A 26365-nucleotide genomic window follows, 5' to 3' on the forward strand; every position below is an offset into this window, starting at 1 on the left:
TCGCTTCCACCCCCAACGTCCCCACACTGAGATCTCAAGGGCTTTGGAACCTTTTGATTCCATTTCACGTTTAACTTAGCAAGGCAACTACAAGGCACGTCTGAGCTGTAGTAAATAAGGGTAAGAGTAATGCATTTAATAAATGGGCATGAATGAAGTAATGAAACCATTCCAGCCCTGGCCACCCGGTGTGCTCCCAGGATACTGACATGCAGAAAGGCCATTTTGGTACAGAGAGAAGCTAAGAACTGCAGCGGTATCACTTTTGCCTGGCAAGTAGGGCACGCCGAAGAACATTATCACCTCCTCTTTGGCTTATGATGGTGTGGATGGGAGGCACAGAGGACTAAGACACAGGAAACTCGTGGAGATAATGCCGCTCTAAAATAGCCAAGGAGACTTATTAAAATATATATTTGCCTCTCTGCGGAAATTTTCATTTTATCCTATCGCACATTAAAAATGGGTAGGTACCTCAGAAAAGCAGATTGGAAGGGTGGAAGGCAGCCCGGGGGCTAGGGGGCTGTTTGTGAAGGACTCTCCTCGAGGGGTGAATGCTGAATAGAAGCACTTCTTTTCCAAGCAGGTGACTGAATGTGTCATCTGCTTGTCTTTCTGTGGATCCTAGTGGCTTCTCTTACCCAGTGTGAGAACTCCCCTGAGATTTTCACATCCTGAATGTTTCTCACCAAAGTAGCTAGTGTTCTAGGATAATGTGTTTTTTGTTTCAACTGCTGTTCCTGGTTTCTGTTCTCTAAAACCCTTTTAAGCCATATTTTCCCTGATTGTTCAGTGCTGGCTTTGGTATTTAAATAAGCCTTTCAATGGGTCATTAGCTCTGTAATTAATTCCAGCTATTTTTAAATGGTGCCTTGGTTATTAAAGAGCTGCCATATTCTCAACAGCCTTGTCTTTCTTGGAGCATCCCTAAGCATTAGCTGATTTTTTTTTTTAGTGCCAAAAATATTGTAATTTTTTTTTCCTCCTTTCCAACATATTCTTCACTGGTAGGAAGAGTCAAATTTTTTGAATGAGGACAGAAAATATTTAACTGTTACACTTCTGTATGATATCCCTGGCCTTTTATTTTTCTTTCAAATGATCTCAACAAATAACCATCCAAGGACTTCCTGTAGGACAAACCCTGCCCACTATTTAACTTACATTTTAAACATCCATTTTGCCAAATCACAGGATTTGAATAGGAAGTGACTTTATGCAGAAACGACTGTAACAAAATCACCAGCCAGTTAGTTGCAAAGCTTAGAATTAGAACCCAGACCACCTGACTCTTAGTCCGTTCTTTCCATTTCTTTGTGCTTTGTTATGTAATATCAACATAGCTGTTAGTCTCTGTCACACTGGAAGAGGCTTACCAATTCTAATATTAGAACCAGCGAGTCCGGCCCCACACCCTTGGCAGACGTCACAATCAATCACAGCACAGTGCACCTCGACCAGCATCCTAAGCATTCATGAGAACTCCATCTGACTTAGGAAATGAGCTGAAACCCACTTGCCACCTTGACCTTATCGTAATCCCAGGATAAAGTAGTAATTCTTGGTTCAGAAAAGCAGATGGAGATTAACTTTGATTATTGAGTATTATCTGAGATTAGATAAAAATACCAATAGCTCACATAATAATAGTAATAGTGTCTACCATTGTGTGCCAGGCACTGAGCTAATTGCTTAGATGTATTCTTGCATTTGAACCTCCTAACAACCCTGTGAAATAGTTACTGCTATCTCTTGTACAGACGAGGAAATTGAGGACCGGAAAGGATAAGTAACTTGCCCGTGATCACTGAGCTGGTAAGTGGCTGACTTAGCATTTGGACTCAGATTTATCTCTAAAGCTATTCCTTGGCACCTAACAGTACACGTGGGATGCCTCTGTGCTGTCCATTGTGGACCAGCCTCTGATGTCAGAAGAATAGTTACTACCTTTCTCTCCATGACAGTTCACCTTCTCCTTCACCTCCAGCCCCTGGCTTCTTTTCTTTTTTTTTTTTAATTTTTTTTTAACGTTTATTGATTTTTGAGACAGAGAGAGACAGAGCATGAACGGGGGAGGGTCCGAGAGAGGGAGACACAGAATCCGAAACAGGCTCCAGGCTCTGAGCTGTCAGCACAGGGCCCGACGCCGGGCTCGAACTCACGGACCTCGAGATCATGACCTGATGAGGTCGGACGCCCAACCGACTGAGCCACCCAGGCGCCCCTGGCTTCTTTTTTTAATCCTGTGAACTCCTTTGGCATCTTTGAGTTACAGGTTCTAGTAAATGTAGTTCAGAAAAGGATGCTTGCCCAGATGATTTTGTTTTTCATTTTTTTAATAAATTAGGTATCCTTTAACTTATTTTGGTCCTTGCCATACAGTTTCCATGCTAGAAGGAAAAGCCTAGGTCTGTCTAGGATATCTCTAGCAGCCTTCTTGTTCCTCTCTACAGTAATAGATTACATGCTAAAAGGGGGCAATAGGGTTCCCTAATTTAATCATTCCTTTGGAGCACCTGCCATATGTCAGGCACTGAGCTTGACCCGGGTAATATAGGGTGAGGAAGAAAGACGGGTCCTGCTCTATATACCTTCCATTCTAAATGTGTAAAGACAGCTAATAAACACAAAACATTCCAGGGAGTGATAGATGTTATGAAGAATGAATCCAGATATTACAATAACAGATGACTTGTGGGGAGAGGGTAGGAATGCCTCTGGTTTTTTGGTTTTGTTTGTTTTTGTTTTTTCCTATGGTCCCTAGGGCAAATATTAAGGGGGACTATAAAAGGTAAGTTTAGGTTCTGTATTTCTAGATACGTCTATAGCTCACTTAGGGCTAGGACTGCGGTTGGGGGAGAATGTCAAGTGGACACAACTGTATTTCAGTGTAATCTTCCTCTTTGGCCCCCGCGTCATTTCCCCACTCTGTTGGGATCTTCTCTCCTGATCACTATCTCCACGTCCAGCTGCCCAGCGTTCTGCCTGCCGTGCCAAAGCTTGCCGCCTCTCCTTATCATCACTAGCTGAATCGTGAGTGATCCTCTTTTTTGTGTCCTCAAGGTCAGGCCCCCTGTGGCTGCCAGGCCTCAAGGAGCCACCCTGATAAACTAACCTCTCTGCTCACTCCTCCCACATGAGTGATTTCTGTTGACTCTGGTTCCATTCTTTTCATCTGTGAAGTGGGGACGTTGGGATAAACGTAGTTGAAAGATGGCGGGAGAATGAGCACATGTGGGTGGTGGTTTCTCCTGGGTTTCACCCCAGCTTGGTAATCTTGGGACAGTCACCTTGCCTCTCTGAGAGCCTCATTTGCCTTGGCTAAAAAATAATGGGTTCGATTGAGCAATCTCACAGGTCTTTACAGGTCTGGAACTCTGTAATTTGGTTTAGCTCTTTAGAGCAAGCTAAACAAAACAAAAACTATGATTCATGAGAGAGAGCACCTCTACCTCTATTGTCTCACCCGGAGAAGGATCTTCAGACAAGGAAGGGGGCCCAGCAAAGATACCATTGCAGGGCAGTGGGGGAAATTATTCAAAGCCTTTTAACTTCCCTTCCTGAGGACAGTTAGTGTTAGAATGGACTCTCACTGAGATTATTAATGAAATAAGAACAAAGATGACTCTTCATATGCCCAAACTATGTTTAATATCTTCAACCTTAGAAATAGTAGGTTTCAACGAAGTCAGCCACATCTCCTGACCAGTCCTGTGGCAACTGAGCAGGGACCAGAATGAGCCAAAGCATCAAAATCACATATTTGTGTAAGTGACTAGCTTCTACTTCCTTGTCATCTGTCATTTACTCCATATTGAGGTCAGAGTGGTAAAGCTATTATGCAGTATACATTTACATTAGATTATCAGGAAGACAACGGGCAAGGGCACTGAATCACTCTCACCAGTAATTTCTAAACGCTGAAAATAAATGTGCGTGATCTATTCTACATGGATGCATTCGTGTTGTATATTCCCTTTGCAGCCATAGCTTTTACTTAATTGATTTCACTTACGGAATCCTGTGAAATCTCCTTGCAGAAACCTGAAAGATGAAAAGGTACTACTTAATTCATCACTGCCTTGTCTTCTTCTTAAGGGGTTTGTTTACTGTGATGAAGAACAAGTGGTCCATGCCGCGAATCTTCTGCACAAAGTAAATTAGCGGAAAGAGCAGCAAAACCAGCATGGTTCTGCAAAATGCTTCTTTTGTTTTCTGTCAGCATGGCAATGGCGCCACACAATTGAAAACTTATTTTTGCAAGCCGGTGTTCAATGTAATTTTGAGGTGTGAATTCAGCCATTCATTATTTGAACTTTTGTTATTTCAGAATGAAGGTAGCCTTATTTAGATTCCTTCATCTCCTCTGGGAGCCAACATTTACATGATAATCTGGACATCCATTTACGTCTTCTTCTGACTGTCCTTGAGGAAAACAAACAGCATCAAAAAGGATTAATTATTTTCCAGTGGAAACTTGTTGTGTGCTGACAATAACTTTAATCCCTTTAATGTCCAAGTGAGGAGGATTGATAACTGATAACACTTCTATTGATATTTTCCAGATAGGATTCTGTAGCAAAAAACCAAAAGTTTAATGCCTTTTAAGTAAGCATTAAAGGGGGAAACCCTTTACATAGACTACAAATTCTTGGCTTTAAGCAATATTTATTTATTTATTTATTTATTTTTTAACATTTATTCATTTTTGAGAGTGAGAGAGACAAAGCTCGAGCGGGGGAGGGGCAGAGAGAGAGGGAGACACAGAATCAGAAGCAGGCTCCAGGTTCTGAGCAAGTCAGCACAGAAACCGACGCTGGGCTTGAACTCCCGGACCGCAAGATCATGACGGGAGCTGAAGTCGGACACTTAACCGACGCTTAACCACCCACGCGCCCCCAAACAATATTTTTTTTAAATGTGTGTGTTTGGGGTTGGATGTGAACAGCTTAGAACATTAAAATTTCCATCCACACATCAAGTCTTAGATGTTCCTCTCTTATACATTTTACTAGGTCAAAAGCAGCTCAAATATGAATAAATAAAACCTTTGGCCATAGAGTTTTCAAATACCATTTATATTTTATTTTATAAAATGAGCTACATTGTCCTTGTGATTTAATTGACAGCTGGAAGAAAATCAGACACTTTACATACAGCAGAATTTATGAACCCCTGGAGTCCTATTTGTGACTATTTCACAATACAAGTTAAAAATACATTTTTTTTTGCTTTGTTTTGTAGATTAGAAAGGAAGCGTGAGAGGATGGAGAGAGACATTACAGTTTGAATTTATAATTAGAAAACACAGAAAGTGAGTGAAATGAAAAGATTGTTACCATGAGAGTATCACCAGATGCCCCGCCCCACCTCCCAGCACCCAGGCAATCTCTTTTTGAGAATCCACCTTGGGTGTTTAAAAACCATTGCAATAAGAAAGTGACATTAAAAATGGTATATAACAGGGGCGCCTGGGTGGCTCAGTCGGTTGAGCGTCCGACTTCAGCTCAGGTCACGATCTCGCGGTCCTGAGTTCGAGCCCCGCGTCGGGCTCTGGGCTGATGGCTCGGAGCCTGGAGCCTGCTTCCGATTCTGTGTCTCCCTCTCTCTCTGCCCCTCCCCCGTTCATGCTCTGTCTCTCTCTGTCTCAAAAATAAATAAGCGTTAAAAAAAAATAAATAAAATAAATTTTTAAAAAATGGTATATAACCACTGTAGCGAGCATGACACATATGTGATATCCTGAGAAATTGCCCAATCTTTTCTTATCCCAGGTTTGGTCCCTTTCTTTTAAAGTGTTTGAAACCAAAGAATACAGCGGATACCGTTTTATATTTAGCCTATTCCCTTATGCGTTGCTTGTTTCTTAAATCAGTTCATGGGCAATGAATGAGGAGAGGAAAATAACAGCAACCACAAAATACCCTGGTGATATGATAGTGATTACCACTTCCTAATGCTTACTTCTTACCTAAGAAAATAGCTTTATTTTCTTCTCTCTTGTGCCAAACTTGATTGCATAGAGCAAGAAAGTAGAGAGCAACTCTGGTTTTTTAATGCTGTGCTATTAATTTCACTCCGTACAACATGTTTAGTTCCTCATTCCTTCTAACTTTGGGATTAAGTATAGTGTTTTGTTGTGTGTTTACAATACAATCAGGCAACAGACACAGTACTTAAGAGGTGCTACCTACCATCAAACACATCAAGAATGCCACAGATTTTTCTGCTTTCATCACTAAGACTTTGTTAAACTGTACATATCAAGAAGTTCAATAGGAGCAAAGCTAATCTGGTATTTTAATATTTTTATCCACCACCTCATTTTGAACCCACACTATGTACCTTTAAGTGTAGTGTTCGTAACTTCTCACTTTCCAAGGTTGAGGATGTCCTCATTAACTTTGTGTTTCTCAGGAAGGAACACGTTCTCCTGTGGAAATTCTTGACCAATTTTAGCAAATTGAGGCCACCTATTCATTTAAGAGTGTTGTATGTATTTGATTACCTCGAATGGCTTGCCCAAAGATTCTCTTCTGGAGAAGTACCAGCCCAATGCCCGAAACGAAACGCCCGAGAGTGGAAAGTCCTAGTATCCATGAGGGGGATGACTGGAGTGTTCCTGGAGACAGTGTTTTCGCGTGGCTGACATTAATGACAACCCAACGCTACACACTCACTAAATGTTTTCATTTCAGAAGAGCATCAAAACCACGGAGTCCTTTTAAGTCGTCTTCTTTTACTGCGAAACTAGAAACCATGCGAACAACTACTTTGAGTAATAACCTGTGTCCCAGCTACAGGCTGTATTAAACTCCTTGTCATATAATTTTCTAATTTGTGTGTAGGTAGTTGTAGCAAACAACCGAGCTTATTTCAGAGTATGACATCAGAAAGCATATTTTAATGCAGCGGTGATGGGTAATGAAATCAGAATTTCCACAAAGTCCCCTCTAATTGAACAGTATTGTAAGGAGAGGTAAAATATGAGACTCAGAGTTTCCTCCCAAAGTCATTTACACTATTAGGTAATGAGGCTGACTTTATTTTAACAAATGTACCAGGAGGTATGCTTCCTCGTGAACATTGCCCCCTTCAAAGCAGTCCGCTGGGGAGGCTAAACATCTGTGCCAAAAACACTGTCCCTGCCAAAAACTAATATGTAATCTCTCTTCTGGAACTGCTTTCGGCTCCTTTAGCAATGTCTTAATAGTCTCCATGGTGGCCATTGTTCTCCTGGAAGAGTGACATCATTTGACTTCTGAAAACAACCAATGGTTAATATGGTGAGGAAGGGACGAGAAGAAACCAGGCCAAGCTGTTTTCCCTTAAGAACAACAACCACAAAAGTGACTACGAAGTGACAAACTTGTCTTTATCAGCACACTGGCACTGAATGTGGTTGCCAGAGAAGCAGTTCAAAGAAGTCTATGACAACGACAGCCTCACTTCTATGAAGACCAATCTTCATTTTGGGTGAGAGGCCGGTGCCAGTAATTCTGTGGGAAGAAAATATCGGCGGCCATTTCTCTTCTTCCAGAAAATCAACATGGTGGGTGACAGCCACGACAAAAAAGAAAGGACATTCAAAGGCCGTCTGTGCCTCAGTACAGAAGCACCTCCACACACACAATGTGCGGCCCATATCCAGATATCACCCCCCTCCCGAGAGTGTGCGGTTTTGGCCGTGTCAGAATTACTCCTCCCTGACTAACAAAACTGCACAGTGAGCAGTGAGTGTGGGAAGCTGAAGGGTGGGGGGAAAAAGGGAAACTCCTAGATGGTGACTTTCATTGTCATAACCTGATAGTGATCACTGGAGAATTCTGACGTAAGCCACCAGTTCAGAAATCACTAAGGTGCCGCCAAGTTTGGTCATGGGGCAGCTCAGTGCCTTTACTGCAGTCTGCACAGAGTTCCCTGATTCTGGGCTGGGCAGACCTCACGTACTCAGCGGTGGGGTTCAAGACCAGCGCGCCGTGGGGATTTCGATGAAGTGTTGGTGGGGCGCCGAAGCATTCCCGCTGGGAAGTCCTTTGGAACAATCCATGTTGTGTCCCATTGGGTGGTTCCATGTGTCTGGGGATATTTAAATGGGTTTCCTTTAAGTTTCACTTTGTAAGGTTTATGAGATGCTGCTGAAGGATGTATAGAACTGCCGCCTGTTTTCTGGTCCCTGTGCCTTTCTCCGAGGGACCGTTTTTGTCTTGCTACGGTTGGGGGAGGAAGAGCTACACCGGAGTGAGATGAGTGGCAGTATTCCCGGGGAAACCATTCTTCGATCTGCCAGTCATGATCTCAGACCCCTTGGCCCACTGGCCATTTACACCGATGGCCAAAGTCTTTGTGAGCGGTTTCCTCCAGTTTTAGCAATTACTCTCTCACTAGACAGAGCAAACATGAATTCAAATAACAAGGGTTTTCCATTTTCTCCTTTCTTACTCCCGATTTTGTCAGTTGTAGGTGAAAGAAAATGGAAGTCTTGGCAAATGAACGAGGGTGGAGAGCCACACGGCTGCTTGTCCATTTGTCGGGTTAGGAGAGGGCTGAGAGGCTGTGGCATCCTGTGGGACTGAGGGCTCCCCAGCCTCCTGACTCTCCGATGGGAGTTACACTGAAGGCAGCCTGTCTGAGACTTTCAAGTTTGGTCTTCTCTATGTTAATCTCTTCCTTAAAACCACATTAAGGAAAACTCCTGGAATGACACATATAAAAACAAGATAGACCTTTTAAAATCATTGTTACCACTGTTCCTGAGAACCCCCTGCCTTATTGAGGACATTATGTTTTTCACAAAGTGCCTTGAACTTTAATGTAGGTACTCAAAGAATATTTGTAAACTTATGCCCAAAGAAAACATTCTTTGAAATTAACTAGTAACATCCAACTCAAGAACGAAAGGCAAATAATAGATTCACTCTGAAATGAATTGTACTGAGTGGGCCATGAAATGCTCCCTCTTGAAGACCATTTACCTCAACAGACCAGAAAAGGGGAAAGGATGGCTCTATTATAGATGGAGTAAATTCACTGTCAAGAAACATTTTGAAATGGAATGGGGCACCTGGGTGGCTCAGTCACTTAAGCGTCTGACTTTGGCTCATGTCATGATCTCATGGTTCATGAGTTTGAGCCCCACGTTGCGCTTCCTGCTGTCAGCACAGACTCCACTTTGGATCCTTTGTCTCCCTCTCTCTCTGTCCCTCTCCTGCACTCATGCTCTCACTCTTTCTCTCTCTCTCAAAAATAAATAAACATTAAAAAAAAGAAACAGACTGATTCTTCTCTGGTAGAGTTACCTGTCTTGCTGTTGACAATGGTACGTTTTATGGTAATCAGTTCATCTTGTCTAACTGACAACTCAAAAAGCTGATTCCAAGAACAGGAAACTGGCTTCAATAGAAATATTTGTTTATTTTAGAGGGTGGAGTTGGGTAAGGACTGATCAAACTTAATCTTGTGACGTATTTTAAAGGATGTTTTAAATGAACACTAATTCCTCATAGGTGCTAGCCGTCTTTCTGGTTATTGGCAGGTGTGTTTGAGGTGTGGCTGATTTTTTTCAAGCAACATACCAAGGTTGTGCACCCGAAAAAAAATCTTGTCCCATTCAGAATTTCAGTTTGGAAGCCTGAACGCTTATTCAAATGATTTTTTTCTAAGCCTTAATTCTCTTTTTGAACTCTTGTTTCTTGGAATTGCTTTCAGTAGCTGCATCGGGTTTCTTTGAATAACAGCTAAATCAAAATAAAGGCAGGTCGCCATGAGTAGTTAGGTTGATTTTCCTAAAGCACTGGGCTGACTCCAGCCACCCCTCTGGGCATTGGTTCCCCAGCATCTCACAGAGAAGACTCTTGTCTGATGAATACGCTTTTGTGCTGTCACCAGACAGTTCCTCAGAGGTTACTTCTGTATGTCTTAATGGTCCTTGACATGACCTTGGACTTGGCCCTTGACATCTATTGCCTTAGACAGTTGTAGCTGGGAACCATGTAGCTTGAGGTCCTCAAATGCTTTGCTGTTGGAGGTTTTGTTGTGAAAAATAAATAACAATGGGAAATAGATTTGCATTACTGATGCTACTTGCCATGGGCTTTGCTGCTTTGGATTTAAAGCAAAAGCATACAATTATTGAGGGTGGGGGTGGGAATACAAACAATCTTACCCTGTATCAGCACATTCTATTCAAATTGTTTACTTTGAAGGGAAAATAGGACTTTATTTTCTATCAACACCAAGTTAGCATCGTGTTGCTAACAGTTTCTTCTGTCTGTCTCTTCTATAATGGCAGGGCATGATATTGAAAGGAATACTTTTTGACTGATAGTAGTAAACATTTTTTCTTTCATAAGACCAAAAAAGGGAGTGGGGCAGGGGCAGGTGTATAGAAACAAAGCGTTCCAGCTCTGGTAAGAGCTCTGGCAGAACTTTTCCTGTGGACCTCGAGGAGAACATTTCATTCTGTTCTCTTTCCTAAACCAAAATGCAATGAAAACAGATAATTTGGTTGCCAGGTGGTCTTCCCTTCCAACTTCTATTACAACTTTTTCCCTGACTAGATGACACCCTGCTGGGTTTTGCCATGAAAAAGATGTCCCTACTGTTGGAGAAATGACAGTTCAACTCTCTCTTAATCATCAAATCACAGTATAATAGAGCAGGACTGGATCGGGAAGATTGTCTGGTGCCACAATGCACCTAAGATCAGATGAGCCCTGGAGAAAGAGGGTTGCAAAGTTTCTCCGGTGTTTGGTAAATTGCACTCAGTGACAGGTACTTTTAGAAGCCTCCTAACCCTTGTAGTTCAGTCTTTTTGCTATCTCACCACACAGCTCTTAGAAACCTCTCCCACTTCCTCTGCTTACCACCTCTCCAAGATGCCAGCCTTGCCGTGGGCTTTACCTAGAAAGTGGGTCGCTGACATAATACACACCGGTCTCTTTCAATTCTGCTTTGTATCTGCTTCGTGTTACTTCTCATGTTAGGCCTCTGCATTACAAATAAAGCTGCTGTTTGGGCGCCTTGATGGCTTGGTCGGTTAAGCGTCCCACCTCAGCTCAGGTCATGATCTCACAGTTCATGAGTTCGAGCCCTGCATCAGGTTCTGTGCTGACAGCTCAGAGCCTGGAGCCTGCTTCAGATTCTGTGTCTCCCTCTCTCTCTTCCCCTCCCCCCACTCACACTCTGTCTCTCTTTCTCTCTCTGAAAAATAAAAACATTTAAAAAAATTTTTTTAAAAAGTTGCTAACCTTGAGTGTGTCTTTATCTAAAAGGAGTGTACTGACCTGTTCTTCTTTCTGCTGCTGGTTTTCTCAACTCCACTTGCAGCCCTGAGCGGATAGTACTTCCTTTAAAACATGGGTGAGGAGGAAGAGGATTGCTAACATTTACAGAGCACTTACTGAAGGCACTGGCTCTTCAGGCACTCTGCCGGGTCCGCTTTAATAATGAAGTAGCAAACATTTTATTTTTTTATTTTTTTTAACGTTATTTATTTTTGAGACAGAGAGAGACAGAGCATGAACAGGGGAGGAGCAGAGAGAGAGGGAGACACAGAATCTGAAACAGGCTCCAGGCTCTGAGCGGTCAGCGCAGAGCCCGACGCGGGGCTCGAACTCACGGACCGTGAGATCATGCCCTGAGCCGAAGTCGGACGCTCAACCGACCAAGCCACCCAGGCGCCCCGGTAGCGAACATTTTAAAGGCAAGGAGAATCAGAGGCAGAGAGATTAAGAAACCTGCCCAAGTTCACATGGCTAGTAAGTGACAGGGTAGGGATTCACCCCCAGGATCTAGCGCTTGCAAAATGAACCTCCACACTTTACCTTCAGGGTCATCCCCAACTCTTTCCTTTCTTCTCCTTTGGAAACCTGTTTGCACTTCCATCCTTAATTCGTATGCGGCGGAGCTGACACAACGAGATGTTGGTGGGTTCCACGGGCCCTCTTTGCGTCTCTGGTGTCTGGCCGTGCAGGTTGCCAGCAAGTAGTGGTAGGACTTGCAGCTGGATGGACCTGTGTGTGAGTGTGCGGCATGTGGCATATGGTGTGTGTGTGTCAGAGAGAGAGAGAGAGAGATGATTTAAGATGGTAGCAGCTCTGGGCATTAAAAAGGACCTGCTATTCTGAGCTCAGGCTGTGACAGTGAGATGTGCCTGTAGCAGCTGTTAGCAATCAGAGTGTGTTTCCATCTGATGTGAAATGCGCTGCCATCACTTGTGAAGTGGATTTCAAAACCTTGCCACACTGAAGTAGCAGAGTGTATGAATGGTGCACTTTTACTGCAAATTAGAAGAATTCGCTTGTTCCAAGGATAATGTCACACTCACTCACTCAAGCGATCTTAAGTAGCAAAAGCGCACATCGCCAAATGCTGGATGGCTGATGAGGGTGTGTGCAGGACGGTTGCAGAATGTCATCTGAAACGTTTGTCTGCAGGCAAAAAGCAGCTCCGTGGACTAGAGGAGCCGAAACTGAAAGTGGAGTAAGAAGGACAGTGCCGTGAACCTTATTTTGTTATCTCTCCTTGGCTGTGGCCTTCTTACCTCGTCTCTCGTACCTGACTCACATGAAAATAGGTAGCTTCAAGATAAACACCCATGATATACATTTCCTTTTGTTGGGAAAAAAATGACATTTATTAGGTATTACAGTCTGTGAACTGATGCCCAGTCTGATGTTGAGACCTTCTTAAAATAAATCTGACAATCTCTTTACTTGGTCAGAACATTCCTTTTCCTCCTGCCTCACAGCAATTTAATATCCCCAAGGCTCTGCAGCCTTTTTCGTTTTTCCCTTTCTTACGAAGAAGTCGCTACCAGCGCCTGCTTTCTCCCCATGAGAATAGACACAGAAACAACTGTGCTTCAGCGGTCGGCAAATATTGTTAACCATTCTCTGGTTGATCTCCTATATTATAATAAAGAATGGAAATGTTACTTTAAAAAGCAAGGGGAAAGAACATGCATTTAGAGAGAGAGAGAGAGAGTCAGGAAAAAAACTCCTCAGGTCACTTGTCTGGTCATTCTCATGCCTGGCTGAACGGGTTGCCTAAGAAAAGCACCATAAAAGATAATTGCAAAAAATACTATTGAACTGCAATCCAGAAATACACCTGTGATACAGTTGAAGGCTTAGAACTTGACATATCTATTGTTTAGATGTCATTGGCTATGTCCTGGCAAGAAGAGGTAGAGAACCAGCCGAATTTTTCTTCCAGGAGTTGGTCGCTAATCCTTCAAGATCATAATGTCTTAAAATGATTACTGTAACAACATCGACACTTCTGCTTCTGGCAAGTCCGAATAATTTGCTTATGACTTTTAATAAAAACCAGACCTTTCTGTGACTTCTTATCCAAAGCTCCATTCTCCCTATTAATTCTAGGGAGATTTTGGGAAGCAGGAAATAACGCAGAGGTGGAGGGGCATCTGGGCTGTGGGACGATCCTCTTTGTTACCCTCATCCTAGATCTGTGGACCAAGAAATGTGTACCCGTGGCTGTGGATGTATTGTCATTTTAGTCCTCTGTGGCTTACTATAAAGCAATATCAATTTATTTCCAAGGTTTGAAGTTACAAGTTATTTTCAATCTTTTGCCATGAATCCAAACTTGATTTGATTAGAGAATGAATATTTCTTAAATGACATAATCTACTATTCAATGAATAGTAACTGATCCAAAAAACAATCCAAGTCAATGGAAAGAAGCAATGGGTTCCTGATAAGCTTTGATGATATAATCTGGATTCTTCTTATTTTGACCCACTTCTGCACACCTCCATCCCGCTGGTTTTTGTGATAGCGCCTGTGGTGGTGGGGGGGGGGGGGAGCATAGAAATTACACAATTGGAATTAACAATCAATAGCTGACTTTTTAGGCAGGAGATTTTGGCCCTTTAAGGAGTATTATGAGGCAAACAGAATGTTTTGATTGATTTATTCAGTAAACTATGATGCTATATGCTGAGCATACAAGGGTTCAGACTCACATGAAGCCATAGAACAGATAGATTTAAGCAAATGTCCTATTTGTTGTAAGATCCATTTCTATGTCCGTAGCTTGCTCTGTCTTTGGACTCGTAATTGAATCACCAGGTTTGTTTATTTTTGTAACATTATATGCACACATTAAAAAACATAAAAGCTTCTACGTTGAAATACCAAGATTGCGCAGTGAGGATAGCTTGAGTTATGCATAAACGTGTGAAGTTAAGAGAGCTGCCAAATGGAGTGTCAGGTGTGAAAATTGGTGGGTAATGGTATAAAGTAAGATTATTTCATAAAATGCAGTAAGAGTAATTCTGATGTTCTTGGTTAAGCAGAAACTAGATAAGATCTCCAGATTTGGTCTGGTTTGGTTTTAGAGATGTTCTTCTCTGTTATTGTGAAAAACAGACTTTAAAATGATGAAAGCAAAGAGCTGACCCCGTTGCCCTCAACTGCAAGCGAAGGAAGATTTAACCTAAATGGGGCGCAGTTGTTCTTGTTAAGGAGAAAAAAGGAATTGGTATCTAGAGCGAGGTTGATCGCTAGAAAAGATTAGATGCAGTTCTGTGAGTCAGGTGACATTTTTTGGCCTAGTATTATCCAGGAGAATATAAGGGACACACATTTACTGTTGGAAAAGAAGTTATTAGGGATTTACCTTGATTTGATCATAGTCTAACCACTTAGTAAAATAAAATGGATTCTTTTTCCTGCTGATATGACAGTTAACCCACACTGAGAGATTCAAGAGTTTTTATTAGATATTTCTGATTGCAAGGTCCTAGAAAATCTTCAAGAATTAAATATTGAAAAAGTGTAGTCAATTCTAGAATCTTAGAGGAACCTTATCCCAACTGAGAATAATTGGCCAAATGGCCAGTTGCCTTTGTCTTGGTCCCTGATTGCATAGAACCCCACACATTCCCAACAAGTATGTTTCACTGTTTACAAAGGCAGTAAGAGAGGTTAGATAGGGAAGACAAAACAGAGAAAAGTATTCATATTGCTGACATTAATGGCATCCTCTTTTAGTGACTGAGAATTTCTTCAGTATTTGCCCACTGGATGAGTACAGTGAAGATTAAGAAGCTGCCTCTCTTGCCATTCAAGTATTTTACTCAAGGTTGAGTTGGTTATCAGGTAGTTACCCAAAGAGGTCAAGAGTCAATTACTTTAAATGGCAGTGTTTTGTACATTACTGTGTAGCAGGAGGGTTCTAGACGGAACTGGATCAAAAAATCAAAGCCATCCACTATTTCTCTATGCGAAAAATCTGTTTCTTCTCTGATTTGACAGAATTTCCCTGTCTGGAGACAGAAACGCTCATCTGGATTGGGCTTTTAGCAAAGATACATAAGCATCAGGGAATATGAGTCAGTTTCTCTGGAAAGCTTTATCTAGTAAGGATAGAAACCTATTACAAAGGATTAATATTCAGTTCCCATTGTCAGAACTACCTGCATTTTCACAGAAAGCCACATGAGAAGATATGCCTGTCTTCCTTATTCTTCAGAGATTTCCTGCATACACAACTAAGCTCTCTGAATTCATATGGGGCATTCTGGCCTAGTGTTTTAACTCTTATGCACCTAACTCATACATGTATAAAGTCTGAAGGAAATGGCCAAAGCCCCAAAATTCTAATTTTGTCTTATTTTAATTCTAGTTTGCAGTTGCTTGCTCTTGACTGTTTCAGGTGTGTTTATTTGTATGTATTTTGGCGGGTATATACAGTACTTTTTTTATTAAAAAATCTTTTTTTAAAAGGCTGTTAAGTTTTGGGGCACCTGAGTAGCTCACTTAAGCATCTGACTTCAGCTCAGGTCATGGTCTCAGTCGGTTAAGCATCCAACTTTGCTCAGGTCATGGTCTCACAGTTCGTGAGTTCGAGCCCCGCATTGGGCTCTGTGCTGACAGCTCAGAGCCTGGAACCTGTTTCGGATTCTGTGTCTCTCTCTCTCTGCCCCTCCCATGCTCGCGTGCGCGTGTGTGCGCGTGCTTTCTCTCTCTCTCTCTCTCTCTCAAAAAGAAATGAACATTAAAAAAAAAATTTTTTTAAAGCTGTTTTCAGCAGAAACAACAATCAAGTTAAAGATTTTAAGAAGTAGCTTTAAATAGTAGGTAAAATATAGGTGTTTTGTAAGAGAGCAGAATATGTGGCAGGAGTTTGTTTTTTTTTTTAACATCTATAATTTGATAAGGTCCTTTGGGTCAGACATCAGCTTAACACCAAGGCTCAGGATGTCAAAGTATGACAAGTGTGTTTATTGTTTACCATGTGGGAACCATGCAGTTTCCATGATGCCCCTGCAACACTGCACAAGCCCTGATGAAAGTTTAGTTTCAGTGACGTTGCTTGACACAGCTGAGATGGAGAGATGACCTCTCCATCTGTGTGTCCTTTTTTTCTTAAGTTGAAACTAAAATAGTAAGATCTGAACCTATTCGTCCTTCGAGAAGGCATTTTGGAAACCACCAATTAACACCAAACCAAAACAAAACAAAACAAAACTCAAGTCTAGCTAGCAGATGAAAATTACAGTTCTGTGTATTTTTCTTTATTCGCTTTGTGGAGAAGCCTGTTGTGGGTAGTGAGGGCACGGCGTCCTGGCCCTTGCCAAGAATGATATGCCAAGCTTCCTAAAGCTTCCCATTTATATAAGTCTTTTCATCTTCAAAGAGCTTTGCGAGCATTCATTTGCCACCACCTGCCTGGGAGGTAAGAATTATTCCCATTTTGTGGACGGAGGAAGTGGGGGTGTGAGTGACTTGGTGACTTGTCTGAGGCCACCCAGGGAGTCAAGGGTCAGAGGGAGACTTGGAAGTGTTGCAAGCTCTGCTTCTTAGGTAAATCAGCCTACAGCGCTTTCTCCTGTCATTTCCCCTCGAGAGCCCCAGATTGATGATAGCATAAACCTGAAGGCATCAAATAATCCCGAATAGGAAAGAGACGCCAGGTCAGTCTTACTCGTGGCTGCCTCTACGATTAAATCTCTGGAAAATCTAGACCTAGAGAAGAAACCATTTAACCCTCCCGAGATTCATTCTCTGCATCTGTAAAATGGGGATAATAATACCCAGCAGCCTACTTCAGAGTTGTTGTAAGCATCAAAATCAAAACAAGCTAATGAGAACAAAAACTTTAAAATTTGTTACACAACCCTGCAAAAATCAGATGTTATTATTGTTGCCAGAAATGACCACGAGGCTGCACTGCAAAGGGGGTAGGGCTTTTCTAATTAGGTGGCTAATTGCTTTGGTGATGTTTAGGGAGGATTAAGTACTGTTATGAAAGAATCCAAAGTCCATAGAAGGAAGGACCATAACAGAGAAACATACTAGTATTGGTATATATTTAGTAGACAAAATAAATGGCAGAACAAGTTGATCATTAGTTTGTATAGGCTGCAGCTGGAACTTGGCCCTCCCCACCCTGAAGGACCACTGAGCATGCCTGGGCTGTGGAACATACCCATGCTGTACTCCCGAGCCGTGCATCCAGGAAAACAGACTGTGCCGAACTATTCAAAGCCCACAGTCTCTTCCCCTCCCATCGTGGAGAGGTAATAAGAGCTCTCTGCAAATCCTGCGGCGGCCTGTGGCCTCCAGCGGCAGCCCTGAGAGAGAGGAGGAAAATCATTTTGCTCCCTGAATTGTTCACCACTAGTACACACAGTGCCTTTGCACATTATGAAGGACGGCACCATGCCTGCAAGGTTGGTTTGAGAAAAAGGTGCTTATCTGGGCAGACAAATCTGTGCAAAGCTCCCTTACTCCGGGCTGTTACAGACACCCTTCAGGCTCAACAGCCAGGTGAATTTCAGCCCCGACTTTTGTCCCCTCAGTGGGACCCCATTGGGCAGGGCACACTGTCCCTGGAACTAGGAGGTGGCTAGACCCAGAGGAGCCACGAAACTCTAGAAGCCAGGAGCAGGTAAGCAGGTGTAGCGTCCACCAGCCGGCCTTGACGCTCAGGCCAGCCTGCCATCCAGGCAGCCACAGAAGCTTTTAATACCCCAGCAGTTTTAAACTGGGGATAAAATAAAGTGTCTAATCCATAAAGGACTCAAGCCATTTTACCGAAAATAAAAATCGAATGCCTTAGGGTTTTTCTTTTTTAATCTTTATTGGTTTTTCTGCTTACAAAAGTAATACATGCTGCTTGTAAAAAATTCAAATATTAGGGGAATATGTAACATGGCAGGTACAAAGTCCTCCACATTCTCAGCCCTCCAGAAAAAAAAGCTGTCCACAGATTGGTATAAAAGATAGTTGTTTGGGAGTTTTGGTTGTTTTGTTTTTTTGGGTTTTTTTTTTTTTTTAAGTGGTAGTTCTCGATGGTTTTTGCAAGACACACAAACTCGCGTTAACATTCATCCATATAACTTCCTCTCTCGGGTGCATCCAAGGTTGGGCCATTTTCCTGGCAAGCCAGCAGGAACCCCGCCCTGTTCAGTCCAGTTCAAGAAAGTATCTGGTTGTGTATGTGAGCTAGAGTGGTAGATATTATTGAGGTAACCGTAGGCCCCTATTAGTTTGTTCTTTATATGAACCAATAAAAAATTTAATTTTTTTTTTACTATTATTAGTAACAAATTCCTTGTGACACACACCATAACGGATGGCAATATACGGCCGCGTCGTAGCATTGAAGTGCCAAGGCTGTAAAGGATTGCTGTGGTAGCTGATCTGAACTGCCTGTCATATTATTTGGGGGATAAGCAGCTTTTCTCTATCCCCACGTTGGAAAGAGCTTAAAGTCTGGAGAAAAGACTTTAATTTCGCTATAAGGCAGGATTTCTTATCAACAATAGCAATAATAATAACTACTATTTATTGAGTGCCAAATATTTCTGTATGATGTGCATGTGTATCTACATAGAATACATACATACAATAATCATTTATGTGCTATATCATGTCTACATTATTTCACTGGATCTTCAAATATGAAACAGAGGCTCAGAGAGGTGAAGTAATTTGCCCAACCTTAAGAATTGTTAAACGTTGGTGTTAGTCATCTTAAGGTCAAAAACTCTACTCGGAATTCTATAAAATGAAGAAGAATGTTCTAGAAGGTTGATGATTTCTTACAATTATAAAGTACTTGGTTATAAAGTAATTACGTATCACTTCCAGAAAGATATCTTGACATCGGTTCTCTGTAGTTATGTAAGTTTAACCAAATCATTTGTGTTGTGTCCTTTGCATCCTTGGTGAGTGGTGGCATACCAGTCATAGTATGTTCCTGATGTTTGTTATTGGAGAAGGTTAGCTTGGCTGTGAACTATGGTGGGAAATGGGAAAAAAAAAAAAAAAAACTAAACTTTTGAGTTAAACAAAAAAGACAAAATGTGTCCAAATCCCAGCCTTCCATCTCCCTAGCTCTCTGACTTTGGGCAAGTTATTTAGTGTCTCTGAGCTTCAGTTTTCTCATCTGAAAAATGCAGATGATGGTGATGGTGATGGTGATGGTGATGATACCACCTTCCTCATAGGGTTATTGGAGAAATGGATATAATGCCTAACACATTATAAGCCAAATACATGTTTCATATTATTATTGTTAGTTATAAATCCATTAGATTATCATGACATCACCTTTTCCCCCATTGAATGGGTACAGCTCTTGTACAATTGTATTTTTTAATTCTTTGAGAGAATGGGTATTTTTCTCTGGACTAAGATATCTCCCCAAAAAGGTACTGAGGAATAAGTGAAGTGTTAAGAATGCCATTGTCCATGTTCTTGTCCCTTTTATAATGAAAAGTAAAAAGCCAGCCTTTTCTCAAAGTACAATGTGAAATGACAGCCCAGCCCAAGGACCACTTGGCTAATTAGCACACTTGCATTCCAGGATTTCCTGACTCCCCGCTGCCACTTGTTGTCAGCTCCTTGAAACCGCAGAAGTTTGCCTCTGCAGGTGTGGAGAGCGTGCTTGAATTACTTAGGGTGCGTGAGAGAGCAAATTATTTAGGCAATAGAGCAGAAAATGTGGGCAAATTAGAATTTTTCATAGCAAGATTGTGCATTGTTAAGCCAATTCATGATTATATGTGTACGTCTTGCTTCAGATATTCTGCTACACAATGAACGTCTTTGCTGCGATGAATATGTATGTGGACTAATTTAATCAATATACTTGTGACAGTAGTGGTGTCTGACAGAACTCATCCTTTGAAAGGCTGGCTGAGTTAATGTGTGCAGTATATATATGGGCCAAGACTCATAATTTGTCTTAAAAGAAGATTATTTTGAAAAGACACAACGCTGCCTGTTAGAAAATGAAAAAGCCTGAGGGATAGAAAGTAAAGGGCAAAAGGGATTTTTGTCCTTTTCCCTCTTACTGGTCTGGAAACTCAAATTTAAAGAAGTAAACTGCTTTCCTTTTGAAAAAATATTGCAAGGCATTTTTTTCCTTCATTGATACATTTGAATTCTGTGAATTGACTAAAAGGTGGAGGGAAGTGGCTTTTATGCATTGTTGGATTAAATGGAAGGTTGCGTAAGTGCCCCGCTCCAATCTGCAAATGTTTGCTTTCTGGAAATATCAACACATGTGATCAGATCACATTCAGACAGTTTGCTTTTTTGGAGCAGGTGGATTTTAATCATTTCCTAAAGAGCACTTGCAACTGAAATTGTCTTCTGAGATAAGAGAGCCACCCCGGGGGTAAGCTAGTAGAATAGTTTAATCTGGCCAATCAGAACACCTGAATTTTGCTTTGGAGACTGCTCCCATCACCTTACTATGAGATTCCTAGTGAGGCTTTTCCAATTCTGATTCTTTGGCCAACATTGTCCCCTAGAACTAAGCACAAACACAGCGGGAGTCAAAGGTCTGGGTAAATGACCCCTGCTTGAAAATACAGGTCAATATACAGTGAGTCCATTCAGACTAAGCATCTTGGCGTCCATAAATCTTGTGAAATATGTCTCGGGCTTGAGTGTCCTCCAGATCTGAAGACCTGGGAGCTGAAGCAAGGCTGAACCCCAAGAATTTGGGAGCCTGACTCAGACCAGCAGAGCTATGCAGTAGTTGGTACCAAACTCTGGGTTTGTGCTACAACCACCCTCCACCAACCACCCATTCCCCAGCCCGAGCCAAGCCATGAGTCATTCTGAGGGTGGAAGTTCCGGGCCCGGATCCCAGGGCTCCCCCGATCATGAGCAGACCCCTCTGTGCCTTGCACATATCACTTGCAGGATGACAGGAGCCACTGGCAGGTATTTGGGTCTTACCTATTAAGGTGATGTTTACATCATCATTTCACTTCTCATGGATAATCCACTGTGACCCCAGGCAAAATAAACAGCAATACGTTATTCTCCATTCGATCTAGATACAGCTTTACTCAGCATTCCCAATATTGGAGGGCCTTCATATCTTTTAAAGAACTAAATAGGTGTGCTTGATCTCACTATTGTTAAGCTGGAAGGAAGGTAACTCTTGAAAGGTCCAAATTCAGCACTAACATTGCTTTAATTGCCTCAGGTAGTTTTGACACAGACTTAAACTATAGGGCCTAATGAGGTTCATCTGTGTCTAATTTCTGTGATTATGGCTTGAGGTAAGACGTAGGAAAAGCTCAGTGTCCGTCTTTTTATTTCACATATAAATTTTGTTTAATAGATGGTCCAGATACTTCGTGTTGCCTAATTATTCTATTCCTTAGGGGTTGGGGGAGGGGGGGGCGGAGGCTGGTTCTCATTATAGACTACTTAATTCATATGGGAAAATCCAGGCCATCACTCTCAGCTGACATCACCTTCCAGAATGTCTCTACTACCACTTGGCTTTTGTGTCTCAAAAAGGTTGGACATAACTCTATCTAGATCTACAGACACTATGTGACACAAAACTTGGCCTTGACTATATTAAAAATACTGGAGGAGCCATAAATGTGAAGCATTATTAGAGTTCACATTTCATAAAGAATTTCCTTGAAGAAATCAAACAAGACATCAAGATGTGGTGGAAGATTTAGAAATGATCATTTTTGTTAAATGCAACCTTATAACACATTAAGCTGTGTAACTCAGAATAGACAATATACGAAAACACCATTATGTACATATTAGAAAACCCCATTACAGAAAATGTACTGGATGTAAGATATCAAACAATCTTTAATTCTGGACAATGAAGCCCAGTATGTCAACACTAAAAGTGATCGACATGAAAAGGCCTCTCCTTCTAGAATAGCTTGCACTCCCTAAAAGTCACTGCAGTCCTGTAGTAGTCCCCTTGAAAGGAAGTTAGCAGGTACACATGGTTTATAATGAGGTTAAATCCAGTAATTTAATGTATGCTGTTTCTGTGTATCAAATGCAAACATTGCATCAAATCCGCAGTAAGAAGTTGTGGAAATTATTCCAGGATATGGGATTACATTAGAACTAAGAGCGGGCTATATGTATAAGTGTGTTACTTACATCGTGCAACATAGCCCTTAGGTTAAGTCATTGCTTTGTGTAAGGCGTGGAGCCAGTTCGGGGCTATATGAAAATGAAGTCCACTTATGCTCTTGCAGTTGTGTTTGTGTGTGTGAGTTAGTAATCTATGATACTATGATATCCATAGTGAAGCCCATGAGAAATAAAATTTAGCAAAATGGAACATTCCGGGTAAACTGGTGAACGTTGCCATCCTGTATCTCCAGCTCAGTGTTGATCTTTATTTCACATACAAATTATATTTAATGGGTGAGCCAAGAACTTTGTTTTGCCTAATTACTCTATTCCTTAGGTTATTTTTTTAAATCCTTAATTTTGTTCTTTCCAACCAACTGTGCTAAAGATCTATTGTGTTTGCTCAGAAATGTGCTTTGTCATCTTTGAGAACTTTGGTGTCATGTATATTAGTCTTTGGGTGGTGTTCCAGTATGAGGCATCTTCAAGTAATCAGTTGGATAGAAACACACACACGCTGTACCAGGCAGTCAATTTCCAACTTGAAGAACTCAGAAGCTACATATACGATTGGTCAGGATTCACCATTATTAAATTTAGCTGGGATATTAACTTAATGGTTAAAAGGTTTTGATCATACACAACTGGACTGATTTTTAACACATGGCAGCTACATTAATTAAAAAAGATGATTAAGGCATTCTTATCTTGCCATCATATGTAACTTATTAATATTTTGAGTTGAATCATTTTCCTAAGCAGTCTTGACTTTTTGGAGTATATTTTTTCCCTACCAGTGGAGCTACAGTGCTCAGCCAAGACAGATTTATGACCTTTTAAAAATAATGATGGAAAATGAGATCGGAGGAAACATTTTAGTATCTGCTTTGCTCTGAGGCCTAAACTGCGAGCTCTCCAGTTCTTGAAGGCTTTGAAATGCTGATTCCAGTCTTCTTGTGGGTTCTTAAACACCTTCTCAAATGACCCATTTTAATAACCCGAAAGCTATTATATAACGAGCAGCCATAATTTAGTCCAGGGCTCTAGGGGGACCCTCACAGTTCAGCAATGAATAGTTAATGCAGTATAATGTTTAGCAGGTTATTAGTTTTCACTATACAAATGCTGATCAGGGAACGCTTTTATAAGGTGTTTAAAAGAAAATGTAATTAACTGGTTGCGTGCTTCTGTTGCAGCTCAAATTGAAATTATTCCTTGCAAGATCTGTGGAGACAAATCATCAGGAATCCATTATGGTGTCATTACATGTGAAGGCTGCAAGGTAAGCCTTTTTAATTGTTGTTGTTGTTTCTATTAATGCTGGAATGTATCTTTGCGATGTTACTTCTGCTATGTCTAAAAATTCAACTCCCTGGCATTTTGAGTGATGAGAAATGACAGGACGGAATAAATATTTTGGTGTTAAATTATAATTAAGGAAGTCGTATATATTTTTATGCCTTCCATCAAACTAACAGGAAGCTAGAGGAAAGTATTTGAGCATTGCTTGTCACTTCCAATCCTGGAATTGATTGAACTGATGAACAATCCCTTTTGGGTTTTTTTTTTTGTTTTTTTGTTTTTTAAAGAAATGACTCTGGATTTCTGTAGTGTCCCTGTTATAAACTTTATAAGAAAATATTTCCAATGGTTTAATCAGAATGTAATCAGAATCTTATTGTTGGCACACATACGTTGATATATCTAGCCAAATTACAGCAAAGCCACTGGATAGAACTCGGTTCTGGTCCTAATGCCACCACTGTCCCTCTTGCTTGGGCTTGTTTTAATCTTTTAGTGACTCAGTTTCTTCATCTATAAAGTGGGCATAACACCTGTTCTTCCTACCTTTTAGAACTATTCCAAGGGTAGCGTGAAAACCTGTAAATAAAAGTCCTTGCAAACTGAAAAGTGCTATTTAAATCGAAATATTTTCATTCTTATTGCTGTTGTTACTACTTAATTATCGCTGGTGCTGATCGAGGGCAATACGTTCAGCACAGGCATAATGTGGCAATGGGAATAGAGATGTTTATCCTCATCATTCAAGACCTCCAAACCCAGATTGCCTCTGTTATTCAAATTTCAATTTATTAAGATTTAAATCCTCCGGCTTATATTGGAAGGGCCTTGAGACAGCTTACAGGATAAAACAGTGCAAAATAAACAGGCAAGAAGCTATTTAAACATGCAGGAGGCCTCTGAGACAGTTGATTGCCACTGAACCAGGCCTGATTAGCCCTAAGGCGTTTTGAGGCTAAGGCAAAAAAATAAAATAAAATAAAATCCACAAATTTGGCTAGCTTTCCTTCAGTGAAATTAGAAAATATAATGTCATAAAATACAAAATCACCTTCTGATAACAAATAACTACTGGGAGATTTCAGGGAAATTTGCCTCGTAATTTCTTTAAGTCTTTGTTTTACTCTTAATCATGGTAACATGTGTTGCTTTGTACGCACACAGATCCGCTGTATTGATCCCATCTTGGTGCTTCTTGAGCTTTCTGCACACCACCAAGCACGCTTTTTTTTTTTTTTTTAATCATCTGCCTTTTAGGAATAAGGGGTTTGCTACTTAAAGGGGATTTTGAATTGTTCATCGTTACATCAGTCCTCAAGGCCTCAGGTTCTAGATTACTAAGAAAAAAAATTATGTCCTTTTACTTCTTCAATTTGCCCTCCCTCAAAATTAATCAATTAAGTAAATAAAAGTAGACACAATGAAATCAACTGCGTGACCTATGCCATCCCAGGATGTAAGGGAGGGTGGTCTGCCTGCAACGACTGACATCCCATTGATTTTCAAAGTTAATTCAGCTGACGTGGCTGGGCAGCCGTCACACTTCACCCCCACCTACTCTGTGCTCACACCTCGTCCTGCTGGAAGATGACCCAGCCTTTCTCGGTGATGGGAATATAGACGGCGATGCCCCCTACCAGAAATTCCAAGCAAACATGATATTGTGCGCTGCACAGCGCCTGGGTATTTCCTGAAGCGGACAGGGTCCTGGGCATTACCCACGTGTCCCTTCATTCTGCCTGAGAAGCTGACTACTCTCTCTGAGTCTCTTAGTAATGCCACGTGTCATTTTCTGTGCCAGCCAGAGTGAATACCTAAGAGTGGCATCTGAGTCAGGGCCAGGGTAGAGGTGGGGGCCCCCTCGTATGAATACCCAACAATTCAGAAGATTAATTAACAACAGGCTGTTCAGTAAAATCAGAATTGTCTGAGAACCACTGGGTTTACATAGGCATAAACAATGTGTGTTTTCTTTTTACTCCAAATGTTTATTTATGACAAGAATAACAGCGATAAGAAAACAAAAGGCACAAGGTGCCTAGGTGGCTCAGTCGGCTAAGTGTCCAACCTCAGCTCAGGTCATGATTTCTTGGTTCGTGAGTTCAAGCTCCACATCAGGCTCCACAGTGACAGCTTGGGATTCTCTCTCTCTCTCCCTCTCTCTCTGCACCTCCCCTACTTGCACACATGTGCGCTCTCTTTTTCTCTCACTCTGTCTCTCAAAATAAATAAACTAAAAAAAAAAAGAAAGCAAAAGGCAGCTATTATTTCATAGTTATCACTTTTCTAGATTCCCTTCTGGATCTCATACTGCCTCAATGCCAAAGTGAGGGTTTTTTTGGTTTTTTTGTTTGTTTGTTTCTTGGTTATCTGTGGTTCTATTCTCCTGTCCTATTGACTTTATACACTGGAAATCAAAAAGACAAACAATTAAAACTTAGTTTTATTAACAGATTGGGCCTATGCCCAGCCTGGGACCAATGCAGTGGTATGTGTTGATATTTGATGCGCATGGTATTTGCTCTGCAATTATAATTTCTCTCTGCTATAATTAATATTTTTATCTCTAGTTGTGGTGAAGTCTAGAGACTTCTGTTTTTGCCGTTGATGTTAATGATTTATCATGCTCTAACCAGGTGAGGGTGGTTACAGCATCATAAATT

General features: G+C 41.3%; 1 protein-coding gene across 4 annotated transcripts in view; it reads left to right on the top strand.

Moving 5' to 3' along the window:
- RORA (RAR related orphan receptor A) overlaps nucleotides 1–26365 on the top strand; it is a 714362-nt gene that overhangs the window by 644642 nt on the left and 43355 nt on the right. For all 4 annotated transcript variants that reach the window (XM_027067399.2, XM_053223941.1, XM_053223940.1 and 1 more), the window contains one exon: nucleotides 23597–23682. In XM_027067399.2, coding sequence (XP_026923200.1) covers nucleotides 23597–23682 — 86 coding nt within the window. The remainder of the gene's footprint in view (nucleotides 1–23596; nucleotides 23683–26365) is intronic.

Source organism: Acinonyx jubatus, chromosome B3 (genome assembly GCF_027475565.1).
Source record: "Acinonyx jubatus isolate Ajub_Pintada_27869175 chromosome B3, VMU_Ajub_asm_v1.0, whole genome shotgun sequence".
Classification (NCBI taxonomy): Eukaryota; Metazoa; Chordata; class Mammalia; order Carnivora; family Felidae; genus Acinonyx; species Acinonyx jubatus.